The sequence below is a fragment of the Dunckerocampus dactyliophorus genome, chromosome 7, assembly GCF_027744805.1.
Source record: "Dunckerocampus dactyliophorus isolate RoL2022-P2 chromosome 7, RoL_Ddac_1.1, whole genome shotgun sequence".
NCBI lineage: Eukaryota > Metazoa > Chordata > Actinopteri > Syngnathiformes > Syngnathidae > Dunckerocampus > Dunckerocampus dactyliophorus.
In genome coordinates this window covers 7,536,833-7,554,315 of record NC_072825.1, presented here as the reverse complement: position 1 = coordinate 7,554,315, position 17,483 = coordinate 7,536,833, and the positions used below count along the sequence as shown (strand labels likewise).

The following is a 17,483-nucleotide window of genomic DNA, read 5'->3' as shown; positions in this document are numbered from 1 at the left end:
TTTATGCCAAAGAAATCAAGGGCAGCTTCAAGAGATAGTTCGGATTTTTTGACATGAAGTTGTATGACATCAGCAGTGTAGTCCATCAACCGTGATTTACCCCGCACTCGGTCCCGTGAGGGGAGTTGTGGTCGGATTTTGGTGATGAGAAACGTAGTTCTGGTTAGTTATTGGGGTTACATAAGTGAAGACTTTGGCTTCTCAAAACGGTATGCGTTCGAAGGAGTAATGCCTATGCATGACAAAAATGCCTCCTCGAAAAAAATCAAGACCACAAATCACTCGGCTTTACTTTCTCTGACATATTAATGCGTGCTATTGGCTTTCCATTGTTGTGTGTGTGACGAAGATACATCCGCCGCAACGTTGCAGCCATCTTGTTTACCTATGTGTTCCACAGAGGATGAAGATGCGAGGGTCGCAGCCATTCTCATCACATACAGAGCAATGGACATCCGATAGCGTGCATTAATACGACGTCAGAGAAAGTAAAGCCGAGCGATTTGTGAGGTCTGATTTTTTTCGAGGAGGCACCACGTTTCTCATCACCGAAATCCGACAAGTGCGGGGTAAGTCACTGTTGATGGACTACACTGCTGACTACAACTACTGCTGACTACACTACAACTTCATGTTAAAAAATCTGAACTACCCCTTTAAGATATTCAGTTGTCTGCTGACCACAAATGTACAGTTTGCTCTTGCACTTAGTGACCACAACATTAGGTCCACCTGAGATCCCTCACAACAGTGATTCCCAACCGCAGCGCCGCGTCACAGCAGTGTTTGTATAAGAGATCAAGAGATGTGCAGAAATGATCCAGTTTCACTTAATTTAGTTATAAATAAAGTTATTATTTATTTACAACTACAAATAATGTATGTTTGTTAATCTGTTTATGTAAGCCACATACAGTATATTAAATGGTCTTCCATTCCAGGTGGCAGAAGGTATACATGCTGTAATTAACCTGTGTATCCGCCTTTTGCCAGTCATACAACATTTTTGTTTGGTTGTGTGCTGTGAGATTTTTCATATGTAAAATATGTGTCTTGGCTCAATGAAGGTTGGGAAACACTGCCATACAAAAGCTGTATAACTGATAAACAAAGAGGTGTTTTGGTGCGTTCGTTACGTTATTAGCTGCAGTAGAGACGCCAGTTGTACACCTACTAAATTAGCACCAATAAAAATGAAGCATTATAATATTTGACAATAACCCTGGGTCAACACTGTTTCTGACCATAGTTCGAATGAGAAGTGTGTATCATTTTGTGCAGCAGAGGTTCAAAATTTACACTTAATATGAGCATATGTAGACCAATTGTCCTGCCTTGCCTTGGTCAAGGTTTTTTTTTTTAGTGGCGGTTCTGCCAATCAAGCAATGTAATTTGGATTTTGGTTTGTGGGTAAATTGCGGCCAAAGTCAGATGGGATAGGCAATAGCCTCGTGACCCACAGGACAAGCAGCATAAAAAATGGATGGATGGGTTTGGGGCAGAATTGGTTCGAGTGTGTCACAGTCATGCCTAGTTCAAAATTTTTTGCTCCTGACGTCATCCCATGTTTATTTTTTGCTTAATCATGAGATAAAACTAACACAGAGCAGTTTCTTAACGTCCAGCACCCCTAAACTTGCACAGTGGAATTTGACCAAACCTTTTAGTCATGTGAGACTTGGGCGTGTAGGGGAAGCTCTCAGCGAGCCAGGGCGCGTTAAAAGATTTTGCTTATTCTTTGGCTTTTTGTGGCTATTTTTTTACAACACTCCAACCTCAACAAGTGGACTCACATTCAAAGCTGTAATAACTCTCAGTACTTCTGTGTATTAGCGGTGTTCTAGTATCGCGTCACCATACATGACAAAGCCAAGGTAGAACGTTTAGTATTTTTATGGTTTACTTTGCCGGTGACGTCTTTTTACACTTACAATTTTTGCACTTTTTTCCACATATTTGTACACTTTTTCACTGCCCTGCACTATCTGGAGAGCACAAAAAACACCCCAGAAGTTATCTTTTTGACCCCGACATGGTTTTTCCTCAATGTAAATTTTCACTCTTTACTCTTGACAGGCATAACACAGTGACTCGGCACTTTAGAATGTCTAAAATGTAAATTTTTACTACAATCAAAATTAAAGTTGTTAAACCTATGCTAAGTAATCGATAAACTACGTACAAAAGGTATAAATCACACAAATGTTTATTTAAACAGGCAGTGTCAACATGAATATTTACCAAACATGAAAAGACAACAAACGATACTCTAACTGTTTCCAGACTAATACAGACGTACAGACTACTGTAGTACAGACTAACACAAACTTCAAAATTATGTGAGTAGTGTGTTTGTGCTCTCAACAGGCTGTTTAAATGATCTATATCTAAATTGACTCCAATTGATTCTGCTGTTTGCAAATATGCATCACGAAGAACACTTGATCCTAAGTATCAGTAACATTTGTAAAACACACCTTTTCCAAGATTTAGAAAATGACCATTATGAAAATACACATACACAAGACAGTTGCAAGATCGGGGTTTGAAAGATAACGTTAAACTCACAGAAATGACATTCATAGTTGATGGCACCAGCCATGACGAGCTAGCTCTCGCAGCTCAGCCTCATTTCCAGAAGTGATGTCATCTGGGTTGTTCCAACAAGGTACTCTCACTCGGGTAAAAAAACATGGTGGGGTACGAGACAGAGGATGGTTACAGTGATTATAGACATGTGTCAATAGTTTTCGAGGAGAAAGAAACATTTGGAGATGAAATAGAGAACTTGCAGAACATAGAACATAGTCTTAAAGGAAAAGTGCACTTTTTTGGAATTTTGGCCATCATCATAACACACTCATAACACACAATGCAATACAATAACATTATTAGGTGCTTCTAAAGTTGAAAATATCAGTCTTTTATGGTTTAATGTTGTAATGTCATCTTGTCAGAACAACAAAGCTCACTGACCTATATGAAGTCCCATTGAAAGTCCATCAGGTTCTTGTATTGTATTTGTACTTTATTTATCCCACAGCGGGGAAATTCACTTGTTACAGCAGCAAGCAAGATACGCAAGTAAAGAATACAGTGTAAAGAATACATATTGACTACAACATGGTTGCTTCTTCAGTAGTGTGGAGACGCCTACCTTAACTGGACCATCATACCCGCCTTCTTGGAGGCACCCTTTCCTCTGTTCTTTCAGCCTCTCTCCGGATTGATACCAATGAAGCGCCTGAATCAGAATAGTCTATAACAGGGGTCTTGAGTTAAAATTGAGTAAGGTCTGTTTATGCAATTTTTTTCACAGCGAAGGTCCGAACCTCATTTTGCCTTACATTGCATCAAACAGACTAGCTTATATGAATATGAAATGCAATGAAACCCTGCACACCACTCTGTTCTTTCAATACAACTAAATTATCTTCACACCTAAAGTGCATTTAAAAGAAAACCGGACCAAGTTTCACATAAATAATAAAAGGTTTTTACTCTACAAACAATGAATGAACACAAGAGGCTTATTTTTAGGTTAAACAAAACTGCACCGGTTGCTTTAAAAAAAAATAAAAAATTTAACAAGTGTCTCTTTAACAGAAAAGCTGCAACAGTACATCCTCTTAAAGTTTGACATTTTCTTGGTTATTGTGACATTGGCATTTGCCTGATGTTGTCACACAATTTGTTTACCTTTGAGTAAGATCTCTGCAGCAGAAGCACTCCTTCCCAACTCTCCCGTCAGTGAAAGATGTTATGTTTTGCATCAATATCCACAGTCTAATCATTACAAAAATGGTTACACCTCAAGTAAAAGTTGTTTTACCCAACAAGGATTAATGTTAGCCTACTTGCCTTAATTGCAGTTTGCATGGCAAACTCCATTCAAACGTGGCAGAAAGTAAAATAAAACTCACCACATCATCTCTGTTAGTCATTTCACTGTTTTATCACCCACCAACTGTAATTTAGTCCTAATCCCTTAACCATTCTGCTAGATGTAAATACTTTCTAGCTCAAAGACGTGCCCATCATAACCTTGCTGGCATTGCTTGGCTGTGCTAGCGTGACTGCTCGCATGAATGAAGGGCAACAGTTCCAAAAGTTAACCATATGAAAGTAAAATGCAAAAAATTAAGAAATAAATAAAGATAACACACTCACTAGCTAAACAACTTGCTGAGCAACAGCTCGATTTTTTTTTTTTTTGTTATTTGTAGCCGCACCATTCGATGGATACAGAAGAAGCCGGACTTCGAAGTCCTGAAGATGTCTTCTACTTGTTGTTGTTTATTGGTGGTTGGCAAGCAAAGAAGCAGGACTCTTTGCTCGTGTGTAGCAACACGTCTGCAATGCTCTGACAGGAGAACTTTCCCGCAGCAAATGTAAAAAAGACTGTAGCTTACTGTAATTTATCACAGTAACATACTGTTTAAGACCTGTGTGCTACTGCTTCACGTTGAACAACCCACAATGCATTGCAAACTACAGTATAAAACCATATTACGTTAATACAGTTTATTACTGTTGGAAAATGGCCGTACATTTACCGCAATTGTTTACAGTGTATGTACACAGGGGTGGCCAGACTTTTTCCACTTAGGGCTGCATACCGAAAAACTGAAGGATGCAGAGGGTGCTTTTTTGGTAAATTTTGTACATTAAAGATGTGAAAACCAATCCAATGTAGGCTGATATATGTTAAGTTATCTTAACAAAACATACATCTTAACATCAAAGGTGACACTCTAATTAATAATATCTAATATATCTAATTAATAATAATTTTATGCCAAGGGTAATATGGACATGATGACAACCCTGGATTAATATTAATCGTGGTTCACTTTTTTTTCTCTACACTTGTATGTTAAAATGCTGCTTAAAACATTGCATGTTCAGTTAATGGAAGTTTTAAAGTTCTATGATGGCAACACTACAAAATCCCAGTAGACTGGTGAGGTGAATAATGTAATGTTTGTGTGAAATCATGGGATGACTGCAAATGTCAATATATGCGTGTTCCCTCCACAGCAAGGCAGGCCCCAACCCGCTCCATTAAGCATTGCAGGATTACTGTTGGAGGGATGGACTTGACCGCGTCTCTGCAACAAATCAGCCAAGCCAAATAACCACACGCTTACAGTATGTCTCTCAACCCACCGCCAGAAAGCCTCTGATACCAGTAGGAACATTGACTGCAGGCTAGACACCATCCCCACATGTGCACAGACAAAAAGGTCTTTGTGTTGATTGTGAATAGAAATAACTGTTTGGCTTGTGGCAGGTTTCCCTAATATTTGAGAAATACCTCTGTGGCATGGTATTTAACACCCATCCATTTTCTATACCACTCTGTCTTCACTACTGTAGCCTACTGATTAAACATAGCTAATCAATGTATAGGACGCTTTTTTTTCATGAGGGAATTTAAGGTTACAAAGAATTCCCCAGAGTGTAGTGTTGTGGAAATCGATCCTGGATAGCTCTGTGTGGGATCATTAGGGATCAAAGCGATGCTACGTGGCATAGACGCAAAACACTTCCCAGATGTGTATCTGCTTTATCCATTTTCACATCCCTTTGGGGCTCTGATTATTAGGATGCTCTGTTCAGGTTTTATGCTGCCGACTCCAAGGCCAATCATCCAAGACTGAAATTAGTCAATACGATACGGATTACATGGATTAATTATGCATTTTTTCAATTTATGTCTGATCAGTGCTATTGACGTGTGGTGCCGTACAAAGGGGAAAAGTCAGAACAATTCCAAGGTCCCTTGACTACCATGGGACACAAAAAATAGGTAATTACTAAAAAAAAGTGAGTAATTAAATAATGAGTGGGGACGGGCTGCACCCCTGCTACTGGCTATATGACATGAAAAAGTAAAATAAAATCACCTTAATTTAGACAAAAACATTTTAGTTACTTTTTCAAGAGAACATATATCACTCGTGAAACTTAGAGGATGCAATGCCTTCTTTAAGTAGACTTTGGATGTGAGAGGACATTGGTGGAGCTCTAACAGGACTCCAGGTAAGTGAGAGAGCACTCTGCGAACCTGGTGTCTTCCACAGCTGAGAGGCTCATCTGGTCCAATGAATTCAGTTGTTTTTTTTGGTTATTTGCTTAGCCGTCTGACTTTCACGCACATATACATGACTGCGTTAGCTGCCGTTTGACTGATCACACCGTGAGCCTTGAAAACTCACCATGCTCCGTGACGTGTTTGTTCTTCAAATGCCGTATTAAATTAAAGCTTTTTAAGGGGCTACGCCTGCAAGATAGTTTTTATGGCATGTGTTGGCAGTTAAGTTCCACATAGCAGACATGATTGTTTTTGTTTTGGCACGCTTGCACATTGAAACAAAGTGAGAGGAGGACGCTGCCCAAGTTAGTTAGGGCGAGACACTGCACTGCACGCTTGGATGGCTGCGAGCTGTAATAGTACTAGCCACAGGTGATCGGCTTTTGTGATTGCCACTGAAAGGCATTTATTGGCATATGCCGATCACATGATTTTTCCCGGAAATCAGCCGATGTTGATTGGTGGCCGATCGATCGGAGCATCCCTACAAATTAGTACTTGTTTTGATGTTTTTGACCCTGCATGATTTGTTTTTACCCTGTAGCGGGGCCTCTGACCTCCTTTCCTGCACAGCTGTTTGTTTCTGCTTCGACTACATTGTAGCCTCTAGCCACATTTGGTGGGATATACCCTGTAACGGGGTGTGGTCCGGGGTTTTTCTAAATGGTTGCGGTCAAAATGCTTGGTAAGACATACTAGCATACACATTAAAAGACAACACAGTAGGGGTGCATGTTTTGACATATTTTCCCCCATTTTACGTGCAAAAGTTCAGGATTAGAAGCGTTGGCTTACACCAGTGGCTCTCAATGATTTGCGGTCATGCCCCCACCGATGGACGGAAATATTTTCATGCACCCCCCCCCCGATTTGAAATACTGTTCAGAAACTGCTAATATCTATTTATTTATCTGTACTGTACAAACTAAAACTGAACCCAGAAAAATGCAACAAAGTGGAGAGCTGTGAAGCATACAAGTGTATTCAATAGTCAATTTGCATGTTAATTACGACAAATTTGTTCATGTTGGCAGGTCTGCACTGACATTGAAAGTGCTCCCAGTGGGTCTGCCCCACTATTTGAGAATGACTGCCTAACACTTTGTAGCGCGATGTTCCCAGTTCGACTTTTGCTTTCTCTATTTGTTTTGACCTCTCCAGTGATGGATACCAAGGCGGTTTTTGTGGCCCTATACAACGTCTGCGAGGAGAATGCCTCCTTCTTCTCAGGAGGAGCCAAAGGGCCACAGAGTGACGCTGCCAGGCGCCTGGTGGACACCATGAAGCTGATCCAGGAGCACGCTCGCAGTCTGGAGCCTGTCATCTCTGGCTTTGCGGCTGTCTACCACCATTTTGACTTTGACCCCCACATACCCGCCAACGGCTATCGCTCACTAGTGAAGGTAAGATGCAGGATACATTTGTCTGTCGGAGCATTCCACATTACTGCAACACATTCGCTGTGAGAAATCTCTCTTTGGATTCATATGCCTTTGTTTCAAGGTCGGCCCATTTGTTTTGCGGATTGATTTTATGTTACAAATCAGGTTAGATAAATTCCTGCAGCAGCACTGTATTTTATCACCCACAGTTATTGATGAAACATCATGACCTTCGCAGGCTGCAGCCTACAGCCTACAACAACTTTTACGCTCATCAACCCATTTTCCCCCCAAACTTCAAACTTACCAAATTCATCTTTAATTCTTTAATCAGTCCCAGATTGTTCTTCTTTGTTATCATGATTAGGGCAGTCCCGATACAACTTTTTCACTTCTGGTCCGATTTCGATATTGCAGCCTTGAATATCGGCCGATAACGATATTGATCCAATCCGATGTCAGTACAGATTATACATACTTGTTCAGTACCGTGGAATGTTAGAAAAGGTGTGATCAAGTGATATTACTCGGAGCATAATAGCCAGCAACAGTATGTATGAGAAAAACTGACCCATTTACTCCTTGATGCATCTGGTGTATAGTTTTATCGACAATGGGCATCATGTAGTGAGGCTCGAGGTGCTCATTGAAGCGTTAAACCCAACATTACTCACCACTGGCATGGGTGGGCTCTTTTCTCTTGCAGTCAGTGACTTTTTGCCATCCTGTGGTAGTTTCTAACGTTTTGCAAACAGTGGTGGTGGATGTTTCAGGAAGCTGTGGGGGTGTTGTGAAAATCCTTCTTCAAATGCGTTCTGAGATTGGTCGTATTACATACACTTCCCCTGTTCTGTGTCACCACTGCAAATGTGTGCATGACAAGTCTTGCACTCAGCTGCGACATCTTGTTCGGACTTAAACGGAAAAACACAGGCACACGGCTGACATCACTCCTACACTTTGCTAAAAACACGCAAGCGCAAGCTGTTGTGATTACATGGGTGCTGCATGCCAAATACAAGGGCTGCTGCTAGATAAAAGTGCTGGCACGGCGTTTGGAATGGACCGCTTGTATCGGCGTATCAAAGATTTTAGATACAGGCCCATATAATCCGATAGAATTTTTTTTTTTACTGATATCGGACAGATATCCAATATCAATATCGTATCGGGACACCCCAAATCATGATGCCATTAAAGTAGGGATGCTCCGATCAGGGTTTTATAATGCGGATTCCAATACTTATTTATGATGAGTGCTATTCATCAGGGGCACCGCTGAGTGCTTGTGTGGAACAATTTTTGTACGATTTGACACAAACTTGAATTTAATTTGATGTATGTTTTGAAGTAATACGACTACATGGGGAAAAACCTGTTCAATAATTAGTTTTTAGCTCAAGATAACAAAATTAACATAATAAAATAATACAAATAAATATCTTTATTACCGGTAAATTGAAATCTGTTCTGCTCAATTTAAAACAGAATAAATTCATTGTCCAGGTTTCAGGGGTCTCCAACTTTCATCAGTATTAGAGCTGTCAACTATTTGTGTTTTATTAATGACTGGCAACATTTCAATTGTACACTACTTTATTTACCAAGCGCATCTCCACTTAGTGTGGCCATCGTCTTTATGCTATTTTGCACTCATTTGGCACTATCTAAAGGCATAAAGTCTGACTTTGACAGTTATAATAAAAAAACTACAAAGAGTTGACGCAAATATTCTCTGACCCTTTTGACCCGTGAGCTACTCAAAATCAGCTGGTGAGATAGGACACCCCCGTCATAGTATCACTATCATACGGCTGGACACACTGTGTTTATGTTCATTAAACAAGACCTAATTAATATAATGACAACAAGAGAGTAAAGTTGTTCAGTGACACTTGAAAAAGTTAGTACGTACTCTATGAATGTGATGTCTACTTGTGGCTTCCCCATGGCACAAATACGAGCTCCGAATTAACCGCATTGCGGTTTAAAAAACGTTTTAAAAACAAAATGTGACTGTGGTAAAAAGTCACATTTGGAGTCAGAAAACCAGAAGCTAGGCGGATCTAGCTGGCTGCCATCAATGCAAAATACAGCCAGTGACAGCTAGGCAGAGGAAGTATAGAAAGATGCAACAATCGTCGAACGAAGATAGGTTTGGCAAGGGAGTGATCAAACATGCTGGCATCGATTGGCCTGTGTCAAGCTCAATACGACACGCGTCATTTTGTTGGCAACCCTACATGACACGGCAGACATGTAGTAGATCACATGTTTTTTACGGAAAACGGCCGATATTGATCGTGGCCGATCGATCGGAGCATCCCTAAATTAAGGAGTTAGTGATGGCTTGACCCTTTATTTTACCTGGTACATTTGTGGGAGAATAAAAACTCCTCTGTCTTTGTCCCCCCTGCCATCATACTGTATAAGGAAGGAGGACAAGAGACAGAGATAGAAGATGGGGAGGAGCACTGAACACTGAAAATTAGACAGGAAGTGTTACTCTGTAATCATAAACGAAACAGTGAGGTGGCTTTGTTCATCTACAAGATGGAACTATGAATGCTACATTCAGCCAATGAGGAACTTTCATTTACTAAGAATAAAATAATAAAATAATCCTTAACACTTTTCAAGCCCTTACTACTGTACTTACTTGTTTCACTTGTAAATTATACATGTACAACATGCATTATACATCTAATAACTTTATATTATATAGATATAGTATATCATTTATTTATTTTTTATTTAAGATAGTTATTGGCCAAGTAGTTTTATGGCATGTATTTTATACGCTTACTGTGCCGAAAATGAACCAAAACGGGATCTTAATACTGATGTACATACGGAACCATGAGAATGCTGTACCATTACACCCTTAATGTGCAATATTTTGTCTTTTGCTTTATATATTTTTTGTGGTATTTTCAAAGCTGTTTATTCTACTTTGTTTTTTTCCTTTTATTTTTATTTGTGTGCTTTGATGCTATTATTGTCCTGAATGCTGCAGTGTTGCTGCTACTGGAACCTTAATTCCCCTAAGGGGGCAAACAAAAGGGACCAATAAATGTAATGTAATGTAATCTTATCTAAGAATACTTCCAAAACTATTAGAAATATAGTCGATATGGAAGTGATCATAGAAAGTCAGAAAATATTGAACAAACGTATAAACAAGAAGCCCCAAAAGCATGTTGGAAAATGTTTTATGGACTGATCAAACGACAGAAAATGAAATGCAATGTATGCTCCACCTTTTCAAGGTGGTGCGTTGCTGCCTTCTTCACATCATCCACAAGGGGCGCTACATCACCGCCAACCGCCGCAGCATCTTCTTCCGTGTCGCCCACAACGCCGGCGAGATGGAGGCGTACTGCAATGCTCTATGCCAGCTGCGGGCGCTGCTCTACTTGGCCCAGCGGATGCTGCATGATAACAGCCACGGTGAACTCTTCTTCCAGGACGAGTGCGGCCTCAGCGAGAGCTTCGTACGCGAATACAGCTCCATGCACAAGGGCTGCTTCTACGGCCGCTGCCTGGGATTTCAGGTGGGGCGGTATTGAAGAACTGTGTGTGAGACTAAGTTAAGATGCAAAAGCGTGAAAGGAAATATGCTGCATAGGTTTGACCTCAAAGCTTCAAGTTAAATGTAAACCAAAAACTTGGCTGCACGATACACTTGTATATACGCTTGGATTTGTTTGTGGTGGGACATCCTCATCTTTTTTTTTTTTTTTTACTCAGTATCATCGTTTACTGATTCCTTCCTTGCATGTTCTGTAGCTGTTGGGCCCATACCATTACTTATAACTTATTATTATATTACTATAACTTATTACTTATTATACCATTACTTATAACAGCACAATAAAAATAACCAGACACTGCCAATAATCCACTAAGTCAAAGCCACAGTACATTTGCTCACACAGGAATGCACAGACATGAAATTCTGTGAAATTTCATTGTTTTCTTCATCGAAGGCCCAAAATTTCCTAATTTCCTAGTTACCTAGAACAGTGTTTCCCAACCTTCTTTGTGTACCCCCAGAGCCTTTTTGTTATACCACTCATTTGTGTTGGTAATTCTCCAAAAGTAGAATGTAACACAGCTGTTATGATTTTGGAGCAACTGTGCCACAGGTTATTGTCTCTCTGGGGAAACTAGTTCTAGCGCACACGTTCCATTTTATTGTCTGGCTTAATGTGAAATGACTTAGAATATTTACTTACCATATTGGAAATAATTTATTAAATGGTTCCATGTACCCACTGCAATTTGCTCGTTTACCACTAGGGGTACGCTGACATAAAAAAATACAATCTTATAGTGTCCTTATGATGTACTGTAGTTAGAACATCATCTGTCTCTCATAAGCTGTTCTTGCTTGCTTTTTCAACATGAAAGTGTGATTATTGCACTGAAAAGGTCACCGTTGACTGCTTTTGTCCTTCTCCATCTCCTCCCAATAGTTCACGCCAGCCATCCGGCCCTCTCTGCAGACCATAGCCATAGGACTTGTGGCCTTTGGAGAGAACTACAGACGGCATCAGTCGGGAATAGGTCAGCATCGTCTTCATTGTCATTCATAGGCCCTTCTCTTCTCATTCTGGCCTCGCCTCCTCCACAGTGCGCCTTGACCCCTCCTTTCACGTTTTTTTCAGTGCTTTATGTTAGATGGATGGTACACTCTTTCATCCTTTGGAATGATAAGTGCTAGCCAGCGGCCCTGTGTAAGATTTTCAATTTTGTAAACACAAGAAGGAGGCTTCATGAAACATTTATACTTGACTACTACTACTACTAACTTGACATTCGCATCTCCTTTGAATTTGCATATGTATGCTGATATACTGCATGTCATCAGAGCAGAAGTGCCATAGAAATATTATAGAATATAACAAAGCGTGCACCGCTAGTGATTATGAGCAGGTGATGATTTTGTGTGTAATTAAAAAATGTTAAAAAGATACTTTAGTGCAAAATGGTTTGCTACAATTTACAATTGTATTTTTCATTTTTGTCAGCGGACCAAATAACTGTTTCATTTATATGCATAAATGGGCGTGTGTGACATTGCTGTCCATTGTCCGACAAGCTCACGCAACCAAAATGTATTCAAAACGCACCCATCCAGGTCGCATACTATCATAAGACCTTCCTTTTTATGGCACATTTATACCAGCTGACATTTTACCGGCTGAGATGTGACAATGAGGATTATAATTTATTACATTATGTTAATACGTCAAAAACGTCCCCAGATGTGTTGCAAGGAGACTGTGTTCCCGACAAATTCACCTAATGAGCAAAATGACCCCTTTTGTTGAAAAGAGGAGGTATGTTTAACTACTGTATTTATGCTTCTGGGCTGACATTGAAATTTTGGTTTTTGATGATTTTCATTCCGCTTTCTGTGGGGTTTTGCTATGCATTGCCTGGTTACCGTCTCTTTTGGTGACGCCATGTCTGGTCAGTGCAGTTGGCGTTCACACTTGGTCTTGATTCCCCTGTTTTGGTCCAGTCCTTTTTCTTCTGGACTGTATTCACACATAACCAAACAAACTTACTAAATGGCAATTGTGAACACACCCGAAGTGCAATGATCCTCTGGCAGTACTCATCTGTCCTGAGTTCTTGTTGCAGGAAAATTTTTGTGAGCCGACGTCTTAAAAGAAGTTTAAATCGGTTACCCGATTTAGGTCTTGGATTGAGGTCAAATTTGTTGAGAAATTATGTCACTGTCACACACTGTTAAAATGTTAAGTGTTTTTGTATTGAAGATTAAAATGAAGACATGAATCTCAGCGTACAATCAACAAAATTTCATGTTTTAAACAAGATAATTAAACTCTCACTGTATTTGCTGTGCTCTCTGCTGCACTACAGTGGAGGCAGGAGGTATTGCACCCTATGGTGAGTGTACTAGGTAGTGATCACCCTCACCCTTTCTTTGTAGTTCTCAAGTGAACTGAGGGTTGATGAACCTTTTAGTACCTTTTTACTCGTCCATGTAGAAGCCTGCACTCTTGTAAAAATAGTTTATGTAAATACAGTATATCATATTTTACGTACAAATTCTTGTGATTTACTGTCCATCCTTGCAAAACACTTGAGGCAAGGCTGTATCAAAGTGCTATACACTGAAATGCTTTGGTTTCAATGTTGCATGAGCAGCGTAGACATAAAACATTTATATGGTGATAAGTTTGCAGTGCTGTGAGTCAGTAAAACATTGTTTGTTCAGGCTTTTAGACACAGTTCTAAGACTTGGCGTGTTTCTCATGATTATCTTTCTACCCATCTATTCTCCCACCTAAATGAGTTTTATTTGCACTCACTGTGTACCCCGTATTCCCTCCTTTCTTCTCCTGGTTCTCTCTGAGCCTTTATTTATCTCTGTTGATTAGTTTTATTCCCCAGTTACTTCCCATCTCCCAAACACACTGCAACGCAAATGCTCTGACATTGATTTCCTTGTGTTGCCTCGTCTTGTCTCACGTCCACCCCTTTAGGTGTAGCAGCCAGCTCCCTTTTTACGTCAGGCAAGTACGCCATCGATCCAGAGTTGAGAGGGGCAGAATTTGAGCGCATCACTCAGAACCTTGATGTCCATTTCTGGAAGACTTTCTGGAACATTACTGAGACTGAAGTGCTTTCGGTGAGCAGTCTCTCACACACACACACCTTTCTATTGCCCCTGTTCCACTGCACAATGCCCACTGGGCTCGCCACGACCTCTCGCAATTAAAGTTCCCTTATTACGCAAAAGTTTGACCATCTAACAGTAATATGTGTCCCCAGAGCCTGTTTATGAGCACCAAATGCGTGAAAAATTTATCATCTCCCTCACTTGTTTGCTCCACTTTTCAGGGAAGAGGCACCGATACGGTTGCTTTTGAAGTTCCGCGTTGTCTTCACATCAGGGAGGAAAAACCCTCCTCCCTTGTGCACATGATGCCTCCTCTGATCTGCCCCAGCTAGATGAGCCTGCCCCATGTATACGTCCACCATTTCATGGAGGATGACAAAAAAGAAAAAGACATACTTCACTACACATCTTAAAATTAATCTTGAGGGAGCTCTAAGTTTGATCCGTTTGTTTTTCTTCAGCCAATAGGCTAACCTAGCATGATGTTGCTGTTAAAATGTCAGTGTAATGTTAGCACTGCAGCTCCCAAAGCTGTGCTAGTCTTGCCAAACTTTGTGTCCTCCTGTCCCACTCCTTAATGTTACATTGCAAGTGCTTCTGTTGGATCAAATTTATCATGGTCAACAGCCGCATGTAGAGAAGCCATTAGAACAGGAGACCCTCGTTCTACTTCATTACGTGGATTTCACAGTTTGGCAGTAGAAATGTTGTCGTTGCTGACCCATGCACACATGATCAGTGTACTGCCTTGTTCTAATATTAAAACCATATCAGACATACTTTTCCTTCTGCTGATAAAAGCAGCCTTTCTATCATTATGCGTTTTCGCCGACAGGCTGTTAGTAATAATAGAGTAGAATTCAATTTATTCTGCAGAGTTCATGATTTATTCATCTGGTTTCTCTTTCTCCCTCCAGTGACCTGACTTGCAGTGTAACTCACAAGCCCCTTTTTTCCTTGTCTTATTTCTCCTCCATGCAGAGCCTCGCCAGTATGACCTCTGTTACAGTCAAGGTGAACCGAGCGCTCTCTGTGCCTCCTGTGTCCTTTGACCTCCCTCTCGCAGCCAACCACACAGCCTCCGTGACCATAGCGCCACCATCAGCGCACATCGGCACCGCTCCTGTTCAGATGAGACTCATCTCCTATGACTTACGGGAAGGACAGGTACTTGTATTGCCATTCTGTTCATGGCGTGGTGGCGCAGTGGAAAATTCAATGAAAAGACTTGCATGATTTCATTTGAACTAAATATTTGTTGTCTGACCTAGTTTAACTCTGTTTTTTTCCACTGGGTCTTCTCAGGCATGCCTGCAAATTCAATTGATTCGTAATATTTCAACTTTTTATTTTTTTCTTAGCAGCAAAGCTTTGGCGTGCTTCTCAGTAATGCGACAGTTTGTCCCAAATGTAAATCCCTGTCCTTATCGTTCGCTCTCTCGCGCTGTTTTGCCTTCATCGGTGTCACTGTCACTTTTTTTTTGACTCTGCCTCTCTTTCGTTTTCTCTGCTCATCCTGCTTGTTTGGAGCCTGGCATGTAACCAGACAAGCAATTCGGCAAACACCTCTAAGTCATTCATCTCGCTAAAAACAAAATAGCAGCCTCATCAGCGCTCCTTGTTTGCATTACACAGTGAGAATTAGTGTGTTCATGCAGGTGTATAACAGCTACAGTAGCCATTCCTACTCTCTATGGGGCCCTAACACTTGCAGTAAAAGCAGCTCTGTTTATAATGTTGAGCCTTTTCAGTGTCGTTATCTGTCATAATGTGATGCTCTAAAGTTATAGACATTCCCATTGTTTGGTCTGCAAAATTGATTGTCATTTCTTGTCTATCTGCTCTCTCCAGGACAGTCCGACGCTGTTGGCTCTCACCCGCTCCGAGGCAGGCTCCATCTCCCTTTCACTGGGTCTGAAGACCAAGCATCTGCCTTCATCCCCCTGCCTCCTCATCCACTTCCACGGGGGAGGCTTTGTGGCTCAGACATCCAAATCCCACGAGGTGAGATTTTTCCAGGTTTTTTCCAGGTTTTCCTAACCCTGACCACAAGAGCAAAGATTTTGTTGCACTTTGTTGTTTTCTATGTTGGCATGCGAAAACAACTAAAATGCATTCATCAGCATCCATGTGGAATAAGATGTTATTTAATACTCTTACATGTAATGCGTGGTTAATCTGATTATTCTCCAATGAGTCCTGTCTTACTCACCTTACTTCTATTCTCTCATTGGTTGTTTAGTGCTTCTTGTCTCCAACCGACGTTTTATTTATAAACAGCCATGTTTATTGGATTAAGTGCCTATTTTGACATACTAAAAGCTAGGGATGGGTATAATAATGGAGAAATCCTAAAATTGAATGTTCATAATTGTGTCAAATTGACACATATTGTGAAAAAGTTCAATTTTGTGAACTACTGGATTCACTGTAATCAACAAATTAACAGAGGAGGCCTCCTGTGGCTTTAGATCAGGGGTCTCAAACTCGCGGCCTGCGGGCCATTTGCAGCCCACCAAATCGTATCTTGCGGCCCGCGACTGGACATCAAAGAGTGGTGTAACTGCAGCCCGCAACATCCGGGCAAGCTTAGTGTTACTTACATACTTACAGGGGCAAGTGAACACCAACACTGAACTAACAGTGGTGTTATCACATGGATGTATTGTGAATTGTATAGTATCGTGACGTACTCTGAGATTTCCAGCCCTACGCCCAATACTTGATTGCGGCCCAGCGTCACCCAGACTCTACCTCCACTGGCCTCCAGTGAAATTGAGTTTGAGACCCCTGCTTTAGATGGTCTTTTCGTCTGAGTAGAACTGAAACCTGAAATGGATTAGCCTTTGCACGACATTCTAAATGATTAAGAGCCACCTGTATTTGCTCAACTACAGTGAATGCTAGATGCTTATTAGAGTGGAGGCCTTTATTTAAGGAAATGCTATAAATCCTCTAAATGCTCTTTCCTTGCGCTTTGTGTCGCCATATGTAAATAGAGGACTGTGCAGTGGTAGAGAGAAGACTGTTTTTGGCTTCCTTGTGTTGTCGTGTTCGCCAGCAGTTGGATGATGTGGCGCAAGACAATTTCCTGGTTCTGCAAAAGCAACCAGCGGATGAGAAGGGAGCTGTCCGAGGAGAGGCTTAGTAACGCTGTCGTTCTGAATTAACAAAGAACCGGCTTTCCTTTCTCTCTCCAAGCTTTGTAGTACCTCATTTATGTTCTCCTAGACCTAAGTATGTAAAGAACAAACACCCAACAAGAGGAGAGGCATCTCTGCCCCATGATTGCTCTCTCTGAGGTAACTACATTTGGCCAGGTTGGCAGGTCATCGCTCTTTTACCC

At 40.9% G+C, this 17,483-nt stretch overlaps 1 protein-coding gene across 8 annotated transcripts in view; it reads left to right on the top strand.

The window, feature by feature from the left end:
• Positions 1-17,483, top strand: part of lipeb (lipase, hormone-sensitive b) — a 37,808-nt gene that overhangs the window by 7,637 nt on the left and 12,688 nt on the right. For 5 of the 8 annotated variants that reach the window (XM_054780816.1, XM_054780817.1, XM_054780824.1 and 2 more), the window contains 6 exons: positions 7,259-7,500; positions 10,749-11,033; positions 11,958-12,048; positions 14,001-14,146; positions 15,119-15,304; positions 15,989-16,141. In XM_054780816.1, the coding sequence (XP_054636791.1) occupies positions 7,259-7,500; positions 10,749-11,033; positions 11,958-12,048; positions 14,001-14,146; positions 15,119-15,304; positions 15,989-16,141 (1,103 nt within the window). Of the gene's footprint in view, positions 1-5,040; positions 5,152-7,258; positions 7,501-10,748; positions 11,034-11,957; positions 12,049-14,000; positions 14,147-15,118; positions 15,305-15,988; positions 16,142-17,483 lie in introns of all 8 variants that reach the window. The other 3 variants (XM_054780821.1, XM_054780818.1, XM_054780820.1) reach the window with 1 other exon arrangement.